At 36.7% G+C, this 24,919-nt stretch overlaps 1 protein-coding gene across 2 annotated transcripts in view; it reads right to left on the reverse strand.

Annotated features, from left to right (window-relative positions):
* NCK1 (NCK adaptor protein 1) overlaps positions 1 to 24,919 on the reverse strand; it is a 92,258-nt gene that overhangs the window by 22,731 nt on the left and 44,608 nt on the right. For both annotated transcript variants that reach the window (XM_022582566.2, XM_022582565.3), the window contains exon 2: positions 7,337 to 7,580. In XM_022582566.2, coding sequence (XP_022438274.1) covers positions 7,337 to 7,562 — 226 coding nt within the window. In that variant the 5' untranslated portion in view covers positions 7,563 to 7,580. The remainder of the gene's footprint in view (positions 1 to 7,336; positions 7,581 to 24,919) is intronic.

Below are 24,919 nucleotides of genomic sequence, written 5' to 3' on the forward strand. Positions count from 1 at the left end.
ATTGTTAATGTACTAAATACCACTGAACTGTACACTTTAAAACTGTACACTTTAAAACAGTTAACTTCATGAATTTTACATCATAAAAATTATTTTCTTAAAAGATTCACACATCAAATCCTTAAAGTCACCATATGTCCTTTATGCCAACACTTTCCATTTCCACTATTCATGTGCTAGTTCAGGCTTATGTTGTTGTGCTTGAGCCTTCACTACCCACTAACTAGTTTTTTTTTTTTTTACTAATCCAATCTATCCCACTTCAACCCATCATCCACATCATCCAGTCTAATCTTATATTACAGCTACAATCACATGACCCTATTGCTCAAAAGCCAACAGTGGCTCTCCTGCCTAACAAATTAAGAGAAATGCTCTGCCTGGAATCTACAGCTCTCTCTAGAATGTCCTCAAGCCTTCCTTTCCAGGCTTATGGTATAGACCAGCGGCCCCCAACCTTTTTGGCACCAGGGACCAGTTTCGTGGAAGACAATTTTATTTTTCCAAGGATGGGGCGGGGGTGTGGATGGGATGATGATGGTTCAGGCAACGGGGAGCAGCAGATGAAGCTTCGCTCATTGGCCTGCCACTCATCTCCTGCTGTGCTGCCTGGTTCCTAACAGGCCACGGGACAGGTATCAGTCCGCATCCCAGGGGTTGGGCACCCCTGGTATAGACTATAGAAAACAGTGTAGACCTTGAAACAGCCTTTGAGTTCAAATCCCAGGTAAGCTTCTTACTAACTGTGGAAACTTGAGCAAGCTATTTCACTTTTCTGAGCTCAGAAATGGAGGAAACAGCACTTACCATGAGTGTTGTGAGAACTGAATAAAATAAAGTAATAGTACAGTACACAGAGTAAATGTTAAACAAAAGCATCTTTCTATAACGCCCTGCACTAAAACTACCCTAAATTTTAGTAAGAATGGGCCACTTAAATCCCCTGAATTAGATGTTTCTACCTTCATGACTTAGTTTACCTTGTTAGTTTCTTAGCAAAACCTCATTAAAACTTCTGCCTTTCAAAAATGTACCCATTCAAGAAGTGTCATTTCAAATAACAACTTTATTATTTTATTTATCTTTCTGCTTCATGTTTTTCAACATCCTTCATTCCCCATCGTCACCCTCAATGATATTATAAGCTCTCCTTTTTGAAGTACCCCAGCACCTTGTACTTCTGAGGTACTTGTATGCTAGCATTTCCTGTGTTTGTCTTTTAAGTCCATCTACTAGAGCATAAGCTTCCAGAGAAGCATTTTTAATGTCTCACTGATCTTTTGCACTTCCCATACTACTTAGAACTGTATACATACAGCAGGTGATCAATGTGTTTATTAAACTGATTAAACTGAATACTGACATAAGCAAATATAAAATTCTAAACCTGAAAATAAAGGCTAGTTCAAAAATATTTTTCTTTTGATTCCGAAAAAGATAATGTCTAAGACTAATTAACCTTGTCCAAAAAAACTGTGAAGAATTTTTGGACAGACCCAACAATTAAAGCCCTAAGTGGGAAAACACCAAAACAACCTATTTTAATCTTAGAGGCCAGAAATAGTTCAGAGAAAGAATATAAGCTTAGAATATTTGTTTTCTGTACAAAACAAAGTCCTGTTTATCATGTGAATGACAAATGCATGCGTAATCAATAGCTTGCTTTTTCCCCTGCTTACAAATCTTCCAGAAGGGCCTGTTTATTGCCCTTTGTTTCTGCTTAAAAATAGTCCTTCCAATCTCATGCTATCAATGAGAGAGTAGATGCAAAAGTACTTTACAAAATTATAAAAATGTAAAGTATCAGTATCTCTTAATTTCTCAAGTACGTTATAATCAGCAACAATTAGATCATTCCACAACAAGCAGGCTCCCTCAGATCAATGTATTATCTTTTCTAAATTTTTCCCAGCTTCACAGTTAGTTCACCACAATCCTCCTAATTTTAATCAGTCCCTTTTGCATCAAATCTTTTCAATCCATTACTTATCTGACTCTAATCTTTTCTCTACTCTATAATGTGTGCACTAGGGAAACTCTTAACAAAAGAGACCCTGAATTTAAACTTTAGTGCTGTTACTTACTGGTTAATCTGATCTTGGTCAAGTTATTTAATCTTCTTTAAACTCCAGTTTCCTTGTTTGTGAAATGGTGGTGTGTAGTAAGTACCTATCTCAGAAAAGTTTTGTAAAGAATTTTTTAAAGTTTATATGCAAAGCACTCAGCACAGTGCATAGCACCTAGCAGGCACTCAATCAATGGTGGTTATTACTTTCCTACCTCCTAGTGCTTCTGGCATTTACTTTTTCAGAGTTGGGAGGGAAATAATACTCAGGTATATGCACTAAGGATGTGCATAACTCTGAGGCAGTCATTTTTATCATTAGCTTTGTTTAAAAAACCAAAAGCATTAGTATAGTTTTCCCCTCACTCCAATCCACTAGTCTTACTTCTTTCTTCCTATAGCACTGTTTCTTGACCACAACAATGTACTATTAACTCCTCAAAAGTTTTTAAGAATCTGGTTAAGCACTGTAAATATTCCATCTTCACACAATAGTTGTCCTCTCCCTAAGGCAAATCTTTGTACCCATAACTATTCTTTATGTAACCTGGTTTCCAAATCCTTTGATATACTTGATGTTAGTATTTGGAAGCATCTGAGTTTCTCAATATCACTGTTAAAGTATATTTATCCAAAGTGAATAGACGATGTCATGTTTTATTTGGCCAGCACACACACTAGGGAACTACTGCATCCCTTCACCTGAGTGCCTCGTAGATTTGAAACAATGCCATCATACAGAGTGTTGAGATATTTTTTTTAGCACCTACATTATCACAGCAGCTCCTACTAAGTTTTTCACTCATGTAAATTGCAGCCAAGGCAAATTCTCAGCAACTTTTTCAATTCCTTTTAAAAACTTAATGTAGAATTTTACAATTATGTCTGTTTCTATTCATCTTGTTTATTTCTCAGTTTTTAGCTTTCAAATAAATTTCTGAACTCAATGTACTAGTTATACTTCCATCATTAGGTCTTTACCTTAAGCATGTCATTTCCCTTCCATCTAAATCAGAGTAAACAAGTGTTCAATAGAATAAGGCCTAAGAAAGTATTACGGATTCTTGCGAATTCTTTAGGGAACTATAATTCTGTTATGTTCCTCCTTCTTCAAAACCAGTTTCTCCCTTATGGACTTTCCCCTGATTTCTATACCACATGTAAGACTGATCAGTTGTTTACCAGGACTAAAGACTTTCAGAGTCAGAAGGGACTTTCCAGGATCATCTGGTCTTGCCTTTACAAATAAGGAACAGAAGATTAGGAAAGTTATATACCGTTGGCCACATGGCCTATAAGTGATATATCTGGGAGCAGAACAAAGGAATTCTAAATACATATAAATGATGTTCTTTCCAGTACAGGTTTTTATTTGATTTTTTTGTATTTTTATCTGTTCACTTGATTTATATGAAGATAAATTACTGCTTTTTATTATTCTCTGCTTTCTCTAAAACAATGTGCCCTTTTTGTTCTCAAGGGTATTCTGGCTACCACACAAGGAGCACATGTATTGTTTCCTCTTACTTTTCAAGGCCATTCAGGGAAAAGGTTGGTGAACAGCTACAGAGCTAAATAAATATAAATTCTGGCTTACTGCAGGCAGTGAGGAAAGGAATATTTTGATTATAAATCTCAAATCCTCTCAGTCTACACATGTATTTAAAAATAACTATCAGCTTTCTAAGACTCTATAAATTTTATACTGTATTGATGGTATATATTAAATCACTGTATCAATGACATAATATATTCTTTTTATACCACTTCTAGTTGATTTATGGTCAACATCACTTAGATATCAAACTCAGATATGAAATATTAATAATAAATAACAACCACCAGCTACCTCCTCACCAGAATGTAAGTTCTGTGACAGTTAGTGTAACAACCACCACCTACCTCCTCACCAGAATGTAACTTCTGTGACAGTTAGTGTTAGTTTTTCATTCTATAATTTTTGTGTGGCTTGCAGTGGGTAGGCTCTCAATAAAAATGTTGATAAACAAATGAATGAATAAATAAGCTCTTTAAAAGGAAAACTAACCCCCCAAAATGGGTCTAAAATTTTAACAACTCCCCAAAAAGTAAACGAAAGAGATATATTCTAAAAGGATTTACTTGGCCACCAAAGTTAATTAAAGAAATGAATCAGTCTTAATGTTACAACTTTTTTTTCAACAAAGTGCTTTTACTCCCTTTCCATTTTGCCCTTTGCCCCGAAATCTTTTGACAGGTTACTTTTTGTTTCCTTAGACTCCTTACACATAAGAGACTTCTACAACAATCCCTCTGTTCATTTTCCTAGAACCACCGAGCAATTGTTCAAAGAGACCAAATCAAGTTCACTATCATAAGAGTATAAAAAGGCTATCAGCAGATACACAGATGAGGTTCTTGTTAGTATTAGAATTACTTTATGACCTGAACTCAAAAACAATCTAAGAATTCACTATTTTCTATCAATGTTTTCATATTCTTTGTATGCAGCTGCTCTTACAATTCATTTCAAAATATCAAGTCTCACATTAACCAAAATAGCAATTTCTAGCAATCCGACATTAAGTCAAAACATTCTCTTTACTGATGCTTTTATTAAACATTATCTTCTACATCGGTCCTCTGAAATCTAAGCAAAAAGCACCAGAACAATATCATGTTACTTCAAATGTTGAGGATGAAGGAACTTGCTCACTTAAAGCCTTTTTCTCCTCCTGTTTTTAATATGTTTACAATTTATTTAATTCACTTCAAATGTCTATGCTAAGTTCAAAGAACTAACTGCATCAAACTCAAATCATTTATATCCTTTTCCTGTCTGTTATTTAAACATTGATATTAAAAATTTTTAATTACTTATCAAGTCAAAGCTATTGATATTTGATGTATCACCAATCACTTAGCTTATGTTTCATCAACAATATAAAGCACCAGCCTATATAAACCTACCATGTTCTATCCGTAGTTTTCCTTTAAATTCACAAAGTGAAAACTCTATTTCAAAAACTACAAGAAAACTACAGATTTAATAAACAGATTAACTTACTGAAAAAATCTTTAAAGACCTTTAACCAATCCATTAAAAAAATCCCGTGTTCTCTTTCGTCAGTTTGTTAACACAGCTCAGGATAATTCTCGGTGAACTTCCTGGTTCTGCAACATTGAAACTCCCCACACCCAATACATGTGACTTGGCCCACACCCAGGCAACAGAAAGGTTTGCTGAGGCTTCTCTCTTTCCAAAACACTTTTCCCCTGAACTCCAACAGAACCTATAAAACAAGTATATAGTGATGGCCACAAATATGACCTTACTATTCATATTTATTTTGGAAGAAGCTTTAAAGCGTGTATTTTTTTTTCAACAGTTGAAAATATATTCATGTATTCATTCTTTCCTTTGTTTTCTCCTTTTCTTTCTTAACCTTCAAATAGTGTCTCCATCAGCACAATCAATCATTGTGAAAAAAATCCATTAGTTATATGGGACATTTAAGTTACCTACCAAAAAGGGATTCAGAAATTCTGAGAAAGGAAAGAAGGCTGTCCGATGCAAAAGCTGGATTTACATCATTATACAGTCTCACTATAGACCACTAGTCCTCTGGAATAGACAGCAATAACTGTAATATACTAATAAAATTAACAGCGATAGCCTAGAACTTAAATAGATATAGTCTTGCTAAAACTGTCTCAATAATATCAGAAAATAATATAGAAGGTTTCCCAGGAGTATTAATAATAAAAACTGTATCTAATAAGGCTTTTAAAATTCATATGCAGTCATATCTAAAACTGGAGTGTTTTTCCTCTTTGCTCTATATTAGTTTTTTCACTATCTTTTGTTAATTACTGTCACATCTGCTATACCTCTCAGGATACCACTATCCTTTTTAAAAGGAACATAAAAGTTTATCTAGGTGTGGCCCTAGTCCTTTCTGTGCCTTCATCACTATGAGGCATACTTTCTTGATAGAAGTTACCTTAACTTTCCCTAATACACCTAATCAACATGCTTTAAATAAATGTCCAGTATTTACAAAATCACAAGTATTCCTGGTTCTAACTTTGGTCTCTTCAGCTATTCAAGGACAATCTCTTTCCAACTGTCTTTCATTCATATGTGAATTGTCTTCTATTTAAAAACTACTGTTAAAAACTAATAATAATGGCCTTATTTGCAAAACCTTAAAATCTCAAAAAAAGGCAAACCTTAACTAGTTAAAGCAGTTAAGTATCATGGTGAAAATTCAGATTAGTAACTCCATTTATTAAATGACCTTTAGAATAGAATAATAGAATAACAATAATGCTGAATAAGAAATAAAAACTAATATAAAGCAGTTAGTCAATAATATTCCATATTCATCAATCATGCCACATTACTCTCAAACTATCTTTTTTCAAGGAGAAATTTTACTTCTTCTCCTACATATATACCAAAAACTATTAAGTAACAGCATGCTTGCCTGAATACCTGAGGGAAATTCTGTCCCTCCCAATTCCTTCCTGTCAGCCAAGGAGAATTAAGAGAGAGAGAGAGACAGCCTAGGCCTCATTTGCACGTATTTCCTTCCTATCACAGCTTGGCCAAGCCCAATGTGAAGTAGGTTCCCCTATCCCTGGCCCTAACGGAAGGCCAGTAAAAACAAACAAAATTTACAGTTAGGGGAAGAAAGAAGAGGAAAAAAGAGAAACAAAATAAGAAAGAGATAAGCTTTGTAGATGCTAATATACAGTAATGCACAATTTAAAACTCTTTTATCAAATATAAGAATAAAATGATAGTTTGTTTTTAAAAGCACAGTTCAAAATATAAGCCATTAGATGTAAAATGAAGCAATGAAGCAATCCTGTAAAATATGTTGCCTTGATGACAAGGAGGATATTCTGCATCTCACTCATTTTATCCCTATCTCAATTAGATGTAGAATCTGTCTAAATTCCAACAGGCACTCATGGTTCAAGGAGCCCCTGATAGAAGATCAGAGTTAAGTTCCACTGTCAGCATCACTCTGGCTTGACTCTTGAACTCTGGCCAGGTCCACCAGCTAGATTTACAGAAACTGACCTTCACTGGTCTCCTTGAACACACCTGACTTGAATACCCCTGCTATGAGCCAAATTTACCTTGCCTAGCTGAAATCCCAGCCCTGGGATGTTCTAGTTGATTCTGCCCACTGCTGCCAAAATTCAGTACAAAGAACCAAGCTCCAGCATTCATTTAATAGAAAGTACTGTCATTCTTGTTTTAATACAAAAATAACTTACCTAACGTATCCTTTAGGTTTTTTACAATCGATGCTTTCCGAGCACTGTTTTTCCTTTCCACGTAGTTAGAAGGCACAAAACCCGTTTTATTCATGGAATTTCGAACTCGCCACCAGGACTTAGAATCATCCAGAAGCCACAATCTCTCATTCTTCTTGATGTCCAGCTCTTGTTCTTGTTGGGCCACATAATCAAATTTGGCTACTACCACCACTTCTTCTGCCATTTTTCAGCAGCTTCTGCACTGTAACCACACAGAAAATATTTTACATAAGGCTTAACTAGTAGTAGTCTACATGCTTTTCCAAAGAAACACACCTAAGAACCAAAGAGCGCTGAATGATTGAAAATAAAAATATGAAAAAAATTAAAATACCAGGCATATGCTAATCAATACAAAACTGGTGTAGCTGTATTAATAACTTAAGGCAAAACTATTACTAGTGATAAGGAAATTAACTACATCATGATAAAAGGGTTTTTTTTTTTTTTTTTTTGCTGTACATGGCCCTCTCACTGTTGTGGCCTCTCCCGTTGCGGAGTGCAGGCTCAGCGGCCATGGCTCACGGGCCTAGCCACTCCGTGGCATGTGGGATCTTCCAGGACCAGGGCACGAACCTGTGTCCCCTGCATCAGCAGGCGGACTCTCAACCACTGCGCCACCAGGGAAGCCCATGATAAAAGGTTTTATTCAATATATATAACAGCTAAACTTGGTACTTATTAATATAGCCCCAAAATAGAACCACAGGGAAAAATTGACAAAATCATCATCATAGAGGACAACTTTTAATATGTTTATCTCAGTAATAAATTAAGGAGACAAAAAATTAGTAAGGCTAAAGAAGAACTGACATCATAACCGCTAAGTCTGATGTAATAAACATATACAAATATAACTTCCAAACAGAAGAATATAAACAGAACATATACAAAAATCAATCAAATGCTAGGCCATAAAAAAGTCTCTACATTTTTCATGTACTTGGCACCCTACAACCATATTCTGACAATTATAATAAAAAGACAGCTTTTCAAAAACCTTATATATTAATATTTAGAAACTTCTAAAAACTCATGAGTCAATGAAGAAATCATAATAGAATTTGGAAAATACTTAAAAGTAAAATTAAAGACTATATAGCTAACTTTGTGGGATGCAGCAAAAGGAGTATATAAAAAGGAGATTTGTAGTTGTAAATAGTTACATCAGAAAAATAAAAGTTAAAAATAAATTAATGAACTGATCATCTGTCTTCAGTTAGAAAAGAAGAACATAAAGAAAAGTAGATAAAAGGAAATAATACAAATAAAAGCAGAATTTAATGAAACAGAAAACAAAGATATAGAAGAAAGGCTCAGCAAAACAAAAGGTAGTTCTTTGTCACGACTAAAAAATGGACAGAGTCTGGCAAGACTAATCAATGAAAAAAGGAAAAGAGAGCCCATAAATAAACCCACATACCTATGGTCAATTAATCTTCAACAAAAGAGGCAAGAAAATACAATGGAGAAAAGACTGTCTCTTCAGCAAGTGGTGTTGGAAAAGCTGGACAGCCACATGTAAATCAATGAAGTTAGAACACACCCTCACACCATACACAAAAATAAACTTAAAATGGCTTAAAGACTTAAATACAAGACACACCATAAAACTCTGAGAAGAGAATATACGCAAGACATTCTCTGACATAAATCGTACCAAGGCAACAGAAATAAAAGCAAATAAAAACAAATAGGACCTAAACAAACTTAAAAGCTTTTGTACAGCAAAGGAAACCACAAACAAAACGAAAAGACAAACTATGGACTGGGAGAAAATATTTGCAAATGATGTGACCAACAAGGGCTTAATTTCCAAAATATACAACCAGCTCAAACAACTCAGTAACAAAAAAACAAACAACCCAATCAAAAAATGGGCAGAAGACCTAAATAGACATTTCTCCGAAGAAGACATATAGATGGCCAACAGGCACATGAAAAAATGCTCAACACTGCTAACTATTAAAGATATGCAAATCAAAGCTACAATGAGGTACCACCTCACACTGGTCAGAATGGCAATCATTAAAAAGTCTACAAATAACAAATGCTGGAAAGAATGTGGGGAAAAGGAAACCCTCTTATACTGTTGGTGGGGATGTAAACTGGTGCAGGCACTATGAAAACCAGTATGGAGGTCCCTCAAAAAACTAAAAATAGAGTTGCCATATGATCCTGCAATTCCACTCCTGGGCATATATCCAGACAAAACTATAACTTGAAAAGATACATGTACCCCCACTCTTCATTGAAGCACTATTTACAATTGCCAAGACATGGAACAATCTAAATGTCCATCAACAGAGGAATGGATAAAGAAGATGTGGTATATATATACAATGGAGTACTACTCAGCCATAAAAAAATGAAATAATGCCATTTGCAGCAACATGGATGGACCTAGAGATTATCATAGTAAGTGAAGTAAGTCAGAAAGAGAAAGACAAATACAATATATATGACACAAATGAACTTATCTACAAAACAAACTCACAGACACAGAGAACAGACTTTTGGTTGCCAAGGGCAGGGGGTGTGGGAGGGATGGACTGGAGTTTGGGATTAGCAGATGCAAACTATTATATATAGCATGGATAAACAAGGTCTTACTGTATAGCACAGGGAACTGTATTCAATATCCTGTGATAAACCATAATGGACAAGAATATGAAAAAGAACATATATATATATGTGTAACTGAATTACTTTGCTGTACAGTAGAAATTAACACATTGTAAATCAACTATACTTCAATAAATTTTTTTAAAAATGAAAAAAAGCACACCAAATTACCAGGAATAAAAAGGGAGTCACATTAATAGATGCTACAGACATTCAAAAGACATGGCAATATTAAAAACTTCATCAATAAATCTGAGAAAAAGTAAAATGTACAAATTTATAGAAAAATTAAAATAACAAAAGTAATAAAATTGAATTAGTCATTAAGAAATCTTCCCATAATGAAAACACCAGGTCCAGATGGTTTCACAGGCAAGTTCTATTAAAATTCAAAGAACAAATAAATCCAACTTATGCAAACTCTTTTAGAACAAAGAAAGGAAATGTTACAAACCTAAGTCACTTCTGAACCTAGAATAGCTCTCTGCTTTCTTCAGAGAGACTGTTTTACATAAAGAGCCATCCCGGTTTAGCAAGCAAAAAAAATCAGCTTCTGATTTTGGATATTGACTATCCAAAATACTGATTCTGTTTTCTCAATGATGAAGCAAGTTCTTCAGTGTACTCAGGGAAATGCATTTTAATCTAGAATTCAACAAGCCCTCGCATTCAAGTGTAGATACTTTTATATCTACAAGGTAGATACTTTTGGGGGGTTATTGCAAGGTCTCAAAACCTACCATACAGTCTTCTAAAATAATGACTCAAGTATATACAGCAGCAAAATTAATAATGTTAAAAAAAAAAGAGGACGATGTGGTATTCAAGAAATGACGAACAGGGAGAAACCAGAAAAATTAATTTGTATTCTTGCAATTTTTCTGTTTGAAATTACTTGCAAATAAAAACTTACAACCAGGACTTCCCTGGTGGTCCAGTGGCTAAGACTCTGCACTCCCAATGCAGGGGGCCCAGGTTCCATGCCTGGTCAGGGAACTAGATTCCACATGCCTCAACTAAAAGTTCACATGCCACAACTAAAGATCATGCATGCCGCAACAAAAAACCTGCGTGCTACATTCAACTAAGACCAGGCGCAGCCAAATTGAAAAAAAAAAAAAAAAAAAAGAAACGGTACAACCAAGTCTAAATAATAACTGGTGCATGATGTAAAAAATCACAAGTGATAGACTTTTTGAGACACTGAAAAGCAGAGAGATTTTGTCAGGGATACTTGGGCACCAACTGTGATTCCTTCCTGTGGGAACCTGTCTTCCCACCCCCTTATTAATCTACAAAATTAATCTTAAAAAAAGAGTATAATGATAAGAGTTGGTTAAAAAAAAAAACAACAATAAGAGTTGGTATAATAGTTGGTAGGTTGTATATCCAGCATTCATTTTCTCTTTTCCTAACAATATCCCAATCATCCTTATAGTTGCCACCTCATTATTATTATTTTAGCCATGCAGCTTGGGGGAATGACTCTAGCTTCAAAGGTGTATTTGGGTTAATGAAAGCTTTCCCTCCATTTAGAATCACCTATGGAGCTTTTTAAAAAATACAGGAGCTTGGGGCCCCTACTTCAGAGATTCTAATCAGTGTGGATTGTCACTCAGGCATTACTATTTTTAAAAGCCATCCAAGTGATTCTAATGTACATGCAGGACTGAGAACTCATCTAAGCCAATCATGACAATCTCTTCCTTGCTAGTTTTGTCCATATTAACCCACTTAAGGCCAATGGGATGCAAGGAAAACTATGCTAGCAATTTCAGGGTAATGACTGGCTCTTGAGAAACGTAGTAAAAGACTGTCTTTGTATTTTGTCATGGACAGATGTGAGGCCTGCAGCCATCTTGTCACCAGCTGGAGAATGAAGCTGACAAACAAATGAAAGGAGGGCTTCTGGGAAATAGAGCCAGAGCTGCTAAAATAAGTACTAAAAACTGCCCCCTAAACCTCCAGTTCCTTGAACTAATGTGTTTCTTTATTACGTTAAGACAGTTTTAGTTGGGTTTTGTTCTTTTCAGCTGAAATTCCCACTATAGGCAAACATACCCTATCAGATATCAAAATGCACTAAAATATTAAGGCAATTTAAAAGAATATGATATTGGTATAGAATATCAAATAGACCAGTAGAATATAGATTAAGGTCCAGAAACAGATACACCTACATACAGGCGGCTTTAGAAGCCCTCTTCTCTAATATACTAGCTATGAGTTCTTCTAATTTAGGTCTTTTTGAAACAGATGGAGTACTTCAGACCACTTAACACAAAATGAATTTTTGTATATATTTTCCCCCTAAACATTTACAGTGGTCTCACCCAGGCCTAATTCACAAGCAAGTAATTTTTTTAAGTGACTTCTTTGTAAGTCTTTCCAAAGCAATCAACTTCGTTTTCACAAAAGCAATTTTCTTTCAGCACTATTTTTGTTAATTTATATAATATACAAGATTATAGTAAGAAGCACACCTGAAAGATACAACACCTCTAATTCTTGGTAAGCAGATTCAACTCAATTGGTGAGAGTAGAAATATGTCAAGGGTATCAGGTTATATGTTTCATAATGGAAATAAAGGGGTTTAGTCAGTTAATTAGGCAAGTCAGCGAACTTCTACTATGTGTCTTTAAATATGCAAAAATATGAGAATTTCATATCTAGCAGGGGTGACATTTCAAATCACTGGAGAAGAATGAGTTATTCAATAACTGATACTAGGACTACTAACTATCTATTTGGGAAAAAACAGTGCCCTACCTCACACTATATACAAAAGTAAATTAGACAGACGACCTTGACTTCCAGGAAGACAGAGTAGTTGTACTTTTCTCTATTTCTCCAGCTAAGTAGAACTAAAAACCCTGGATATTACATATGAATCAAACAAAAGAAAACTCTGAAAGGTAAAGAGAAGGAAAATCAGCTGGGAAACTCAGGACCCAAGTAACAACACAGTGGTGAATCCCCTAGGTTTTCTTTTTGCCTGGTATATCCTAGACTTGAAGATTGGCAAGCTAAACACACCAACAGGCAGAGAAAAAACAACAAAAACAACAAAACCCAGTGCTCTCCAGACAATGGATCAAAAAAGGGACAGCTTAGCAATACAGAAAACTTTTTAGACGATAAAAACTCTACTCCAGTCAAACACTGCAGAAAAAACGGGCCCCACCCATGCCAGCAAAGACCAAGAAGGAAACCTAGATTTTCTACCCTTGAGAGGCTATAATGGGGCACCGCAACATCTGTGCCTGGTGGTGTAAGTAAAGACCAACTAAGGTGCCAGGGCTTTTATTACCCATCAGCCAGACAATCGGCAAAGATGTAAAAGAAATCAAGGGCTTCCCTGGTGGCATAGTGGTTGAGAGTCCGCCTGCCGATGCAGGGGACACGGGTTCGTGCCCTGGTCCGGGAAGATCCCACATGCCGCGGAGCGGCTGGGCCCGTGAGCCATGGCCGCTGAGCCTGCGCGTCCGGAGCCTGTGTTCCGCAACGGGAGAGGCCACAACAGTGAGAGGCCCGCGTACCGCAAAAAAAAAAAAAGAAAAAAAAAAATCAATAACACATTCAACCAACAGGATCTAACCAACATTTATATAATATTCCAATGAGCGACAGCAAAATATACATGCTTTTCAAGTGCCCCTGAACAAATAACAAGATAGACCATATCCTGGGCCATAAAATAAACCTCAACAAATTTAAAATAACTGAAATTATAAAGTGTATTCTCTGACTACAACAGGATCAAACTAGAAATCAACAATAGAAAGATAACAGAAAAACCTCCAAATATTTGGAACATACTTCTAGATAATCCATGGGTCAAATAAGTCTCAAGGAAAGTTCATTTACACTGAAGTGAAAATGAAAATAAAATCTATCCAAATTTGTGACACAAGATCAACCTGCAAAGAGCAACTGTATTTCTATATACTAGAAATGAACACATGGACACCAAAATTAAAAGTAATACCATTTATAATAAAAGGAAAAAAATGAAAGAAGTGCTAATCTAACAAAACATCAAGAGGACTATATGTTGAAAACTACAAATGCAGATGAAAGAAATCAAAGAAGATCTAAATAATAGTGTTTATGGAATGGAAGATTCAACACAGTAAAGGTGTCAATTTTTTCCAAACTGATATACAGGTGATGTAATTCTTATTAAAATCCCAGCAAAAACTTTTATATATATAGAATTATTATTCTATAATTTTTATGGAAAGGCAAAATAACTAGAATAGCAAAAACAATTTTTAAAAGTTAGAATAAAGTGGGGAAATACTTACTATGTAGCTACAGTAAGCCAAGACTTACTGTATTTGCAAAGGGATACACACATATATCAATGGAACAGAACAGAAAACCCAGAAATAGAGCCACACAAATATGCCCAACTGAATTTTGACAAAGGTGCAAAAAATAATTCAACGGAGGAAAACAGCTTTCTCAACAAATGTTGCAAGAGCTAATGGAGACCAAAATTGGCAAACAAAAAAAATATACATTAACCTAAACTCACACCTTATGCAAACACTAACTCAAACTGGATGACAATCTTAAATATAAAACTTGAAACTTTTAGAATAATATACGGAATAAAACCTTCAGACTACAGAGCTAGGCAAAGAGTTCTTAAACTTGACACTGAAAGTAAGATCCATAAAAGGAAAAACTCAACAGTAGAAAAACAACTCCAATTAGAAAACAAGCAAAAGACATAAAGAGACATTAACTGAAGAAGATGTATAGATGGCAAACATGCACATGAAAAGATGCTCATCATCATTAGCTACTGAGAAAATGCAAATTAAAACCACACTGAGACATCACTACACACGTATCACAATGGCTAAAACAGAAGAGTAACAATACCAAATATTGACAAGGATATGTCGAAACTGAATCGCCCGTACTTTGCTGATGAGAATTTTAAATGGTACAGACCCCTGGAAAACAGTTTGGCAGTTTCTTGTAAAACTAAACATGCAACCACCATACAAGTGAGCAGTTGTATTCTTGGGCTTTTATCCCAGAGACATGAAGATTTATATTCATGCAAAAACTTTTACATGAATGTTTACAGCAACTTCATTTGTGAAGTCAAAAAATGTAAACCACCCAGATGTCCTTCAACAGGCAAATGGTTAAACAAACTGTGGTATACCCATACCATGGAACACTACTTATCAATAAAAAGAAAAATATTATCGATACATGCAATAACTTGGATGTATCTCCAGGGAATTATGCTGAATCAGGGGGCGGGGGGAGCCAATCCCAAAGGTTACACACTATATAATTCCATTTATCTGACATTCTTGAAATGATAAAATTATAGAAATGGTGAGCAGATTAATGCCTTCCTGGGGTTATGGACAGGGTGGGAGTGGGAAGGAAATGCGTGGTTATAAAAGGGCAGCAAGAGGGATTCTTGTGGTAATGGAAATGTTCTGTATCTTGACTATCAATATTAATACCCTGTTTGTTATACTGTACTACACTTCTGCCCTATGTTACCATAGTACTTCATCATTATACAAGTATCACACTTTCCTCAACTATACCTTACTGATGGACAGTGGGTTGTTTCCTGTCTTCTGGTATTAAATAGTGCTGCAATAGTGCTCATATACATGTCACTTTGTTTTCCTGTTTTCTGTGCCTCTGGGCTCGAGTCATGGAAGAATGCTGAGATGAAGCTTAAGGTTTATATAATTTTGTGAATACTGCCAAATTTCCTATCTATTGGCTCTTTATCTTTTTGTATTCTCAACAATATATGAGAGTGATTATTTCCTCACAGCCTTGCCAAGAAACTATGTTGTCAATATTTTGGATTTTTGCCAATTAGATAGATAAGAAATGCTACTTCAGAGCAGTTTTTATTTGTGTTTCTCTATTACAGTGAGATTGAGCACCTTTCCCAAAATTTAAAGGACATTTGCATTTGTTTTTCTGTGTGGACTACTTGTTCCTATCTTTTGACCATTTTCCTATGGTGTGGCTTCTTTCAGTTTTTAGAAGCTCTCTGTATAGTAGGAATATACGCCCTTTGTCTTTGGTATAAATTTTTCCATTTTGTCATTATCTTTTAAATTTGGTTATCGTACTTTTTGAGAAGAAAATTTTTGAAGAACAGCTCAAAATTGTAAATGCACATTTCTTTGAACCAGCAATCTACATACTATGGGCAAAAATGATTCAAGTACCCGAAGTCATTTATGTAAAAATGTTTGCTGCAGCACTGCTTATGTGAAAAATCAGGAGTGAAATGTACACCAAGAGTGCCTAAATTATAAATACTGGTATGGTAAAATGTCCAAGAAATATTAAGCAAAAAATGCAAATTCAAAACAATATGCTCATTATGATTGTATTTTGAAAACATCCTACTACATATGCTTGTATATGCATTAAAAAGTTCAGGGAGGATACACATCAAATTGCACAGTGGTAGCCTCACTGAGTGGTAAGACTGGTAAGACTTTCATTCCCTACTCCATAGATATGTGTGGTTTGAATATTTTTCAATAGGTACGTATTACTTGATTTTTTTAAATGTACTATAAAAAGAGAAAAACAACTGAAAGCTAGCTAGTAGGAACTGGCATCCAGAACACAAAGTATGGGTGAGGACACATGGGGCATGTAAGAGAAAAAAAGAAATGTAAGAGTAGTAAGTTGTCATAGAACTAAATCTGCTTTACAGTAGAATTACACAGAATTTAAACAACTGGAATCTAAAACGAAAACAAAAAACAAAAAAAACCCCACTATAATTCAGCTTTCCTTTGATGACCATTTCCTCAGTTAAGTACCAGATAAAAGAGCTAACCTTAGAGTTCAGATAGTAGGGAAAACTGTGCATCTTTAAAAACAAGTAACAAAGTAAAATAACATGTTAACACTACAAGAGGGACAACAATTGAGGCCAACTGAGAAAACAAAGTAAATGCTTCCCATCTCATGCTTACCCTGGAACAGATGCTCACAGTAGAATTACGGGTAGTAACATTTGCACTATTGTAATAGCCATTTCTCTTGCTCTCTTTTGGTTAGAGACTAAAAGTTTAGTTCAAAAAACAGAAATTAAATATGAAGTGACTCCATTGCACTTTGATTCAGCCCAGAGGCCTGGCTGTAAAGGTTGTCAATTAATATTCCATATTCTCCTACAAAAGCTTCAGCTCCATGTTTGCAACTACACTATTTGCACTGGGATGATCTTGGCCCCACTCTTCTTCCAGGAATTGGATTCCTATCCTTTGGTCTCTCTGTCCTTGTACCTAGCACCTGAACCCAGGAGCCTCATCAACCAGTGTCCATTTCCTCCCTGACATCAAGTGTTGGATTTCCTTTATAAAATCTGAACTACCTATTTTGATCCTCACTGACTACCTGCCCTCCTCTGATACTATGAACATCATGAACCTCGGATTTGACATCAGTCCCACTTTATAGTACTCACATCCTGCTTGCCTTTTTCTCCTGGGCTTATTTCCTGATCTCAGTTTGTTTTTCAAATTCACTTCCAATCTCATTCCCAAACTGGACCTAGACACAATCGCTGATCATACTTCTGGCCTTTTCTGATCTGGTTACCACAAGAACAGAACCAAGTTGGAATTAAAGAACTCAATCATTTCAACATGTCACTAAAGACAGACAACATGAAATTTACTGTTCTTGGGATCTTCATAAATTACACCATTCTTTCTTATTGGAAAGGGATCAACAGACTAAGTTGGAGAACACCTACTGGCCTAAGATGAGAGGTTTTTACACCGTCACAAAGGCTGAGAGTTGCTAAAAATATGTAACTCTATACCAAGGAACATTTACTAAATGTCTGTAATTCAGGTATATCCTAGCATTTCCCTCACAACAATCATTTAAAGTATTATCCTCACTTTACAAGTATAATACAGATACTAAGAAGTTAAATGGCTCTTCAACCTTGGAAAGTAAGTGGTTGAAACTGGGAGTCAAATGCATGTTCTTTTCACTCCCCCCAGAGTTCATGTATTTTTGATTACTGCTGACTATTAAGGAACAGAAGAGGAATACACAAGTTATAAATACATGGAAACCAATTACCTAGTAAATCAGCAATTCTCAAACTATTTGGTTTCAAAACCCCTTTACATACTTAAAAACTGAAGAGCTTTTTTGTTTAGGTTGGGTCTATCTATCAATATTTACCATATTAGGAATTAAAAGTGAGAAAATGTTAGGATATTTTCAATTCAATTAAATATAATCACATTTAATCCAATACATTTTAACATATTTTTATGAAAATTATATTTTCTAAAACAAAACATTAATGAAAAGAATAGAATTACTTTACATTTTTGCAAATCTTTTTAATGTCTGACTTAATAGAAGACAGGTGGATTCGCGTATCTGTTTCAGCATTTAATGTATTACAACATCATTTTGGCTGAAAAGAAAACCTGGTCTCACACAAATGTATGGTTGGAAAAGGGGAAGAGTATTTTAAGAGTCTTTTCAGATAACTGTGGATTCTTTTTTGGTACTACACCAAAACTTGACATGCAGTAGAGTTTCTTAAATACTAGTTTCTAATGTGGAATCTAAAACTTTATCAATGAACTTTTCCATACTGTTTTAAATATTAAAACTCACTGGCCTAAGTATTTTATTTTTTTTGTTTATCCACTTACCTTTTGTTTTTATTTTTTATAAATTTATTTATTTACTTATTTATTTCTGGCTACGTTGGGTCTTCGTTGTTGCATGCAGGCTTTCTCTAGTTGCAGTGCACGGGCTCCTCATTGCAGTGGCCTCTCGTTGCAGAGCACAGGCTCTAGGCAAGCAGGCTTCAGTAGTTGTGGCACGCGGGCTCAGCAGTTGTGGCTCGTGGGCTCTAGAGCGCAGGCTCAGTAATTGTGGCGCACAGGCTAAGTTGCTCCATGGCATGTGGGACCTTCCCAGACCAAGGCTCAAACCCGTGTCCCCTGCATTGGCAGGTGGATTCTTAACCACTGCACCACCAGGGAAATCCTGGCCTAAGTATTTTAAATTCCAGGAATGATGAGTGTAAGCCTGCTGCAAACTTTCTCTCCAACTGATTACAACTAAAATCTCCAGGAAAAAAATGCAAAGCATCAGCTACCTAAGGACCCTGAAAAGTATACAATAGGTAGATTGGAGAGGGAAATCAGCTTGAAAACAGACGAATACATAAATACCCTGTTGAATACACAAATTTCCTTTGAAATTTGACCAAACAATAAATTTCCTTTTGGTCACCCTACCACACACACACTTTATTTCCTAGCTATGACCCAAAGCCAAGAAGAATGGGAAATTGTGCGGAAGGTGCAGTAAGGAAGAACCTCATTTGGAAGAGAAGTTCATTTGGCCAAAAAACAGGGGGAAAAGCCTCTTGAAAGCCAGAGTGGGTGGGTTAAGTCCCTGAGGTTTTTTCCTTCTTTTCCCCCTCTCCCAGCCCGGTCCCAAGGCCAGCCTCAGTGCAGATCTGCACTGCTGACACAATGATGGAGACAGCATATACGTTAAGACCCCAAGAGGGGACTTCCCTGATGGTCCAAGGGTTAAGACTCCATGCTTCCAATGCAGGGGACACGGGTTTGATCCCTGGATGGGGAACTAGGATCCCACATGCTCCGCGGTGCAGCCAAAAAATTTTTTTAAATAATTTTAAAAAAAGACCCCAAGAGGACACCTATGCTTTCTCTATAGCCTCTTCACCCTGAACTCGGGCACAGTCAGGCACAGTCAGGCCCAGAACTGAGCAACAACATGCGAGACTGAAACTCTAATAAGAAAACCCAATTTTTCTGGCCAAAGGAAGCAAGGGGTCACTGGGAGCTGGAGAATATTGGAAAACTCCCATGAAAGAAGAGCAGAAGAACGTAATCTATGACAAAGACTCTCTCTTTGACCAAACTCTAGCCAGGTTCCTCTGAGCCAAGTCTTCTTAACTAGGCCTCAATCCTGACCTATAAAAACTGCAGACTCGGGGCTTCCCTGGTGGTGCAGTGGTTGAGAGTCCGCCTGCCGATGAAGGGGACACAGGTTCGTGCCCCGGTCCAGGAAGATCCCACATGCCGCAGAGCAGCTGGGCCCGTGAGCCATGGCCCCTGAGCCTGTGCGTCCGGAGTCTGTGCTCCGCAACGGGAGAGGCCACAGGCCACAACAGTGAGAGGCCCGCGTACCGCAAAAACAAACAAACAACAACAAAAAACTGCAGACTCTCAGCATAAATGACTTGTCATAAATGATTACTCACACTAACAGACTTGAACAAACACTAGGATAGTTTCTAATAGCTTAAGGCTCTATCCCTAAGATGACCCCTCCAGCCCCCTTAAGTTCCTGCCTGAGAAAGCTCAATGCTGCCAGAATTTACTGTTTGTTCCAGCTAAATCTTGGTGATAGACAGGCCCCTGAACTCCCTCTTAGAGCAGTTACTTTAGAAAGCTTGCAATTATAAATACTTCCTCTGCTCCCTTGAGATATAAATTGTCTACCACCTAAAACTGTCTTCTCAAGGACCCAAGAGCCATCTGTTTAAAATGCAAACATTCAAGGAGATAACTCTCACTCTTGTTCCCAGACCCTGTAGGAAGATAAGGGCCCAACTTTGGTGGGTGCCTTGCTCTAACTTGCACCACTGCCTCTGTTACAAAGAGAAGTTTATTTCTCCTCTGGATAAGTACCAATTACAAACCCTGCTGCCCTAGCTATATGGATCAATCCCCTTCAACACCGCTCTGTGCCTTTCCCTTAGCACATTCCAATTTCTTAAAAGTCTGCTGCCTTTTGTTTTGGCAAAGTTGAATTCAGTTCATGCTGGACTCTCTTCCCTGTCGTAGTATTTATTGAATAAAATCTATCCTTACCACTTCAATTAGTATCGAGCTTGTGAATCTTTTATATCTCTAATTCTAGTTATGAACCAACTTAAGTACTAAACTCCCCTCCCCCAAGTTGGACATGCATGGAATTTCCAAAGAAGCATGACAAAGGCACTGAGAACGGAAATACAAAATAAACACCGCCCAAGCCCAGACCATCCCTGACTGGTGCACATAGCAAACAGACTCAAATAGTACAGCAAAGGTTTAGAAAATGAAACTGATATTGGAACTACTGCCCATAAAACCAAGTAAAAACTGGTTTGAATCTAATCAGATTGATGCCTACTAAAACAACAGCAAATTCTCCGAAGGATTTTAACAGGATCCCAATTCTCATAACTTAATACTAGAAATGTCCAGTATATAACTCAAACTTACCCAACATATCAAGAAGTAGGAAAATTTGGGCAAGAATTGGAAGAAAAAACAACCAACAGATAGATGTGAACCAAAAATAACCCAGATATTGGAATTATCAAAAATCTTAAAGTGGCTAATATAACCATGCTCCATGAGGTAAAGGTGAACACTCAAACAAACGGAAAGATAAATCTCATCTGAGAAGAAGCTATTAAATAGGACCAAATGGAAATTTTAGAGCTGAAAATCGTAATATTTGAAATAAAAACTTCACTGGAGAGGCTGAATAGCAGAATCAAGACGGCAGATGTATTAATTTTCTATGGCTGCTATAACAAATTACCACAAACTGGGTGGTTTAAAATAACAGAAATTTATTCTGTCAGAGATCTGAAGGTCTCAATCAAGGATACAATCAAGAAGTCTGAAATCAAGGTGTTGACAGGGCTGTACTACCTCTGAAGGCTCTAGGGAACAACCTGTACTTTACCCCTTCCAGCTTTTGGTAGCTGTCAGCATTCCTTGTGACTGCATCACTCTAACTCTGCCCCTGTGTTTACACTGCCTCCCCCTCTTCTGTCTAGCAAATCTCCCTCTGCCTCACTCTTATAAGGATACTTGGCATTGGAATTAGAGCTTACCAGATAATCTAAGAATTTATCCTCCTCTCAAAATCCTCAAATTAATTAATCACACCTTTTGTCACATAAGGTAATGTTCACAAATTGCAGGGATTAGGAAATGGACATATCTTTTTAAAGTGTGCCATTCAACAAACTACAACAGAGGAAACACTGTGTAAACCTGAAGACAGATCAATAAAAATTATCCAACCTGAAGAACAGAGAGGGGAAAATATTTTTGAAAAAGAAAGAACAGGGCTTCAGGGACCAGTGGGACAATATCAAAAGAGCTACTATTCATGTCTTCGGAATCCCTAAAGAAAAGATACCGGTACAAAAAAATGCTTAGAAGAAACAGTGGTTGAAACTTTCCGAAAGTTTGCAAAAGGCATAAATTTACAGATTCAAGAAACTAAGCAAACCCCAAATAGGATAAATTCAAATCATGTCCAAGCACATCATAATCTAACTGCTAAAAACCATAAGTAAAAGAAAAATCTTGAAAGCAGCCAGAGAAAAACAACATATTACATACAGGCCAGTGGTTCTCAACTGGGGGTTATTTCACATCCACGGGTATATGTGACAATGTCTGGAGTCATTTTTTATTGTCACTGCTGGGGAGGAGGGAGGTGCTAATGGGGATACTGCTAAACATCCTATAATGAATAGGATAGGCCTCCACAACAAAAAATTATCCAGTCGAAAGTGCTAAGGTTGAAAAATCCTGATATAGGGGGCAATCTGAACTACAGGACTTTTCATCAGAAACCATGAACCATATCTTTAAAATGTTGGAAGAAAACAACCGACAACCCAGAATTCTATATTCAGTGAAAATATCCTTCAGGAATGAAATGAAATAAAGATATTCTCAGATGAATCAAAACTAAGTCACTTTGCTGCCAACAGGCTGGCTCTAATAGAAATGTAAAGGAAGCTTTAAAGCTAAACGAAAAATGGTATCAGAGGGAAACTTGAAACTTCAGGAATGAAGGAGGAGCAACAAAAATGGGAAATATCTAGGTAAGTATAAGATTAATTTTCATCTCTTAAGTTCTTTAAAACATAGCTCTTGAAACGGAATATTATAATATTTTCATGGGGGGCTTTCAACCCATATGTATAATTCATATGACAATTATCATATAAGTGGGGAGGGCAATGGGACCTATATACAGTTGTTAGGCTTTATGTTCTATTTGAGGTGGTAAAATATAAACTCTAGATATACTAGGAAAATTAAGTATATATAGTATATAGTATATTATAATCTTTAGAGCAATTACTAAAAAGAAGGACAAAGAGATAACAGCCATGAAAACCAATATATACATTAAAATGGATACTAAAAACACACTCAATTGAAAAGAAGGAAAAGGGAAAACAGGAACAAAACCCAAAAGAAACAACGAGTGGGCTTCTCTGGTTGCGCAGTGGTTGAGAGTCCGCCTGCCGATGCAGGGGACACAGGTTCGTGCCCCAGTCCAGGAAGATGCCACAGAGCAGCTAGGCCTGTGAGCCACGGCCGCGGAGCCTGTGCTCCGCAACAGGAGAGGCCACAACAGTGAGAGGCCCGCGTACCGCAAAAAAAAAAACAACAAAAAACAAAGAGTAAATAATAAAACTCAAACATATCAATAATTACACAAAATAAATGACCTAAACATACTAATTAAAAGCTATACTATCAAGGGACTTCCCTGGCAGTGCAACGGTTAAGAATCCACCTGCCAGTGCAGGGGACACGGGTTTGGGCCCTGGTCTGAGAAGTTCCCACATGGCGTGGAGCAACTAAGCCTGTGCACCGCAACTACTGAGCCTGCGCTCTAGAGCCCACAAGCCACAACTACTGAGCCCGCATGCCGACTACTGAAGCCCGCGCCTAGAGCCCATGCTCCGCAACAAGAGAAGCCACCACAATGAGAACCCAACGCACAGCAACAAAAAGTAGCCTCTGCTCACCACTAGAGAAAGCGCACGTGCAGTGAAGACCCAACACAGCCTAAAATAAACGAATAAATAATTTTTTAAAAGATAAGACTATCAGATTAAATTAACAAATAAGACCCAACTGTTATCAAAAACCCATTTTAAGGGCTTCCCTGGTGGCACAGTGGTCAGGAGTCCGCCTGCCAATGCAGGGGACACGGGTTCACGCCCCAGTCCGGGAAGATCCCACATGCCGCGGAGCGGCTGGGCCCGTGAGCCATGGCCACTGAGCCTGCGCGTCCGGAGCCTGTGCTCCACAACGGGAGAGGCCACAACAGTGAGAGGCCCGCGTACCGGGGAAAAAAAAAAAAACCCTTTTAAATATAATGCTATATAGATTAAAAGTAAAAGGATCATGCACACAGTGGTCAAAAGAAAGTTGGAGTGGCTATATTAGTATCTGAGAAAGTATATTTCAGAACAAGGAAAATTATCAGGTATAAAGACCTGAGTTAATGAGAAAAAGGTAAATTCATCAAGACAACCCAACAATCCTAAATATGTATATAATTAACAATTAAAGTTCCAAAATACATGAAGCAAAAACTACTAGAACTGAAAGAAGTAAAGAAATCCACAATTATTCTGAACTGTAACCACTCTCAGTAATACATAGAACAAGTAGACAGAAAAGCAGGAAAGATACAGAAGATCTAAACATCAGCCAACTGAATCTAACTGAACATTATACTCAACAACAGTAACAAATGTACACATCTTTGCTAGTACACACAGAATATTCACCAAGATAGACCATATTCTGGACCATAAAACCAACCTTAATAAATGTAAAAGAACTGAAATTACACAGCATATGTTCTCTGACCATGAAGAATTAAACTAGATGCCAATAACAGAAAAAAAACTGGAAAATCTCTAAATATTTGGAAATTAAGTAACACACTTCTAAATAATTCATGTGCCAAAGAGTCTTCTCAAGGGAAATTTGAAAATATTTTGAACTGAATGAAAACACAACATATGAAAATTTGCTGGATGAAGCTAAAGC

The sequence above is a fragment of the Delphinapterus leucas genome, chromosome 4 (assembly GCF_059928025.1).
Source record: "Delphinapterus leucas isolate spDelLeu-1000000601 "Yukka" chromosome 4, BTC_Dleu_Yukka2, whole genome shotgun sequence".
NCBI lineage: Eukaryota > Metazoa > Chordata > Mammalia > Artiodactyla > Monodontidae > Delphinapterus > Delphinapterus leucas.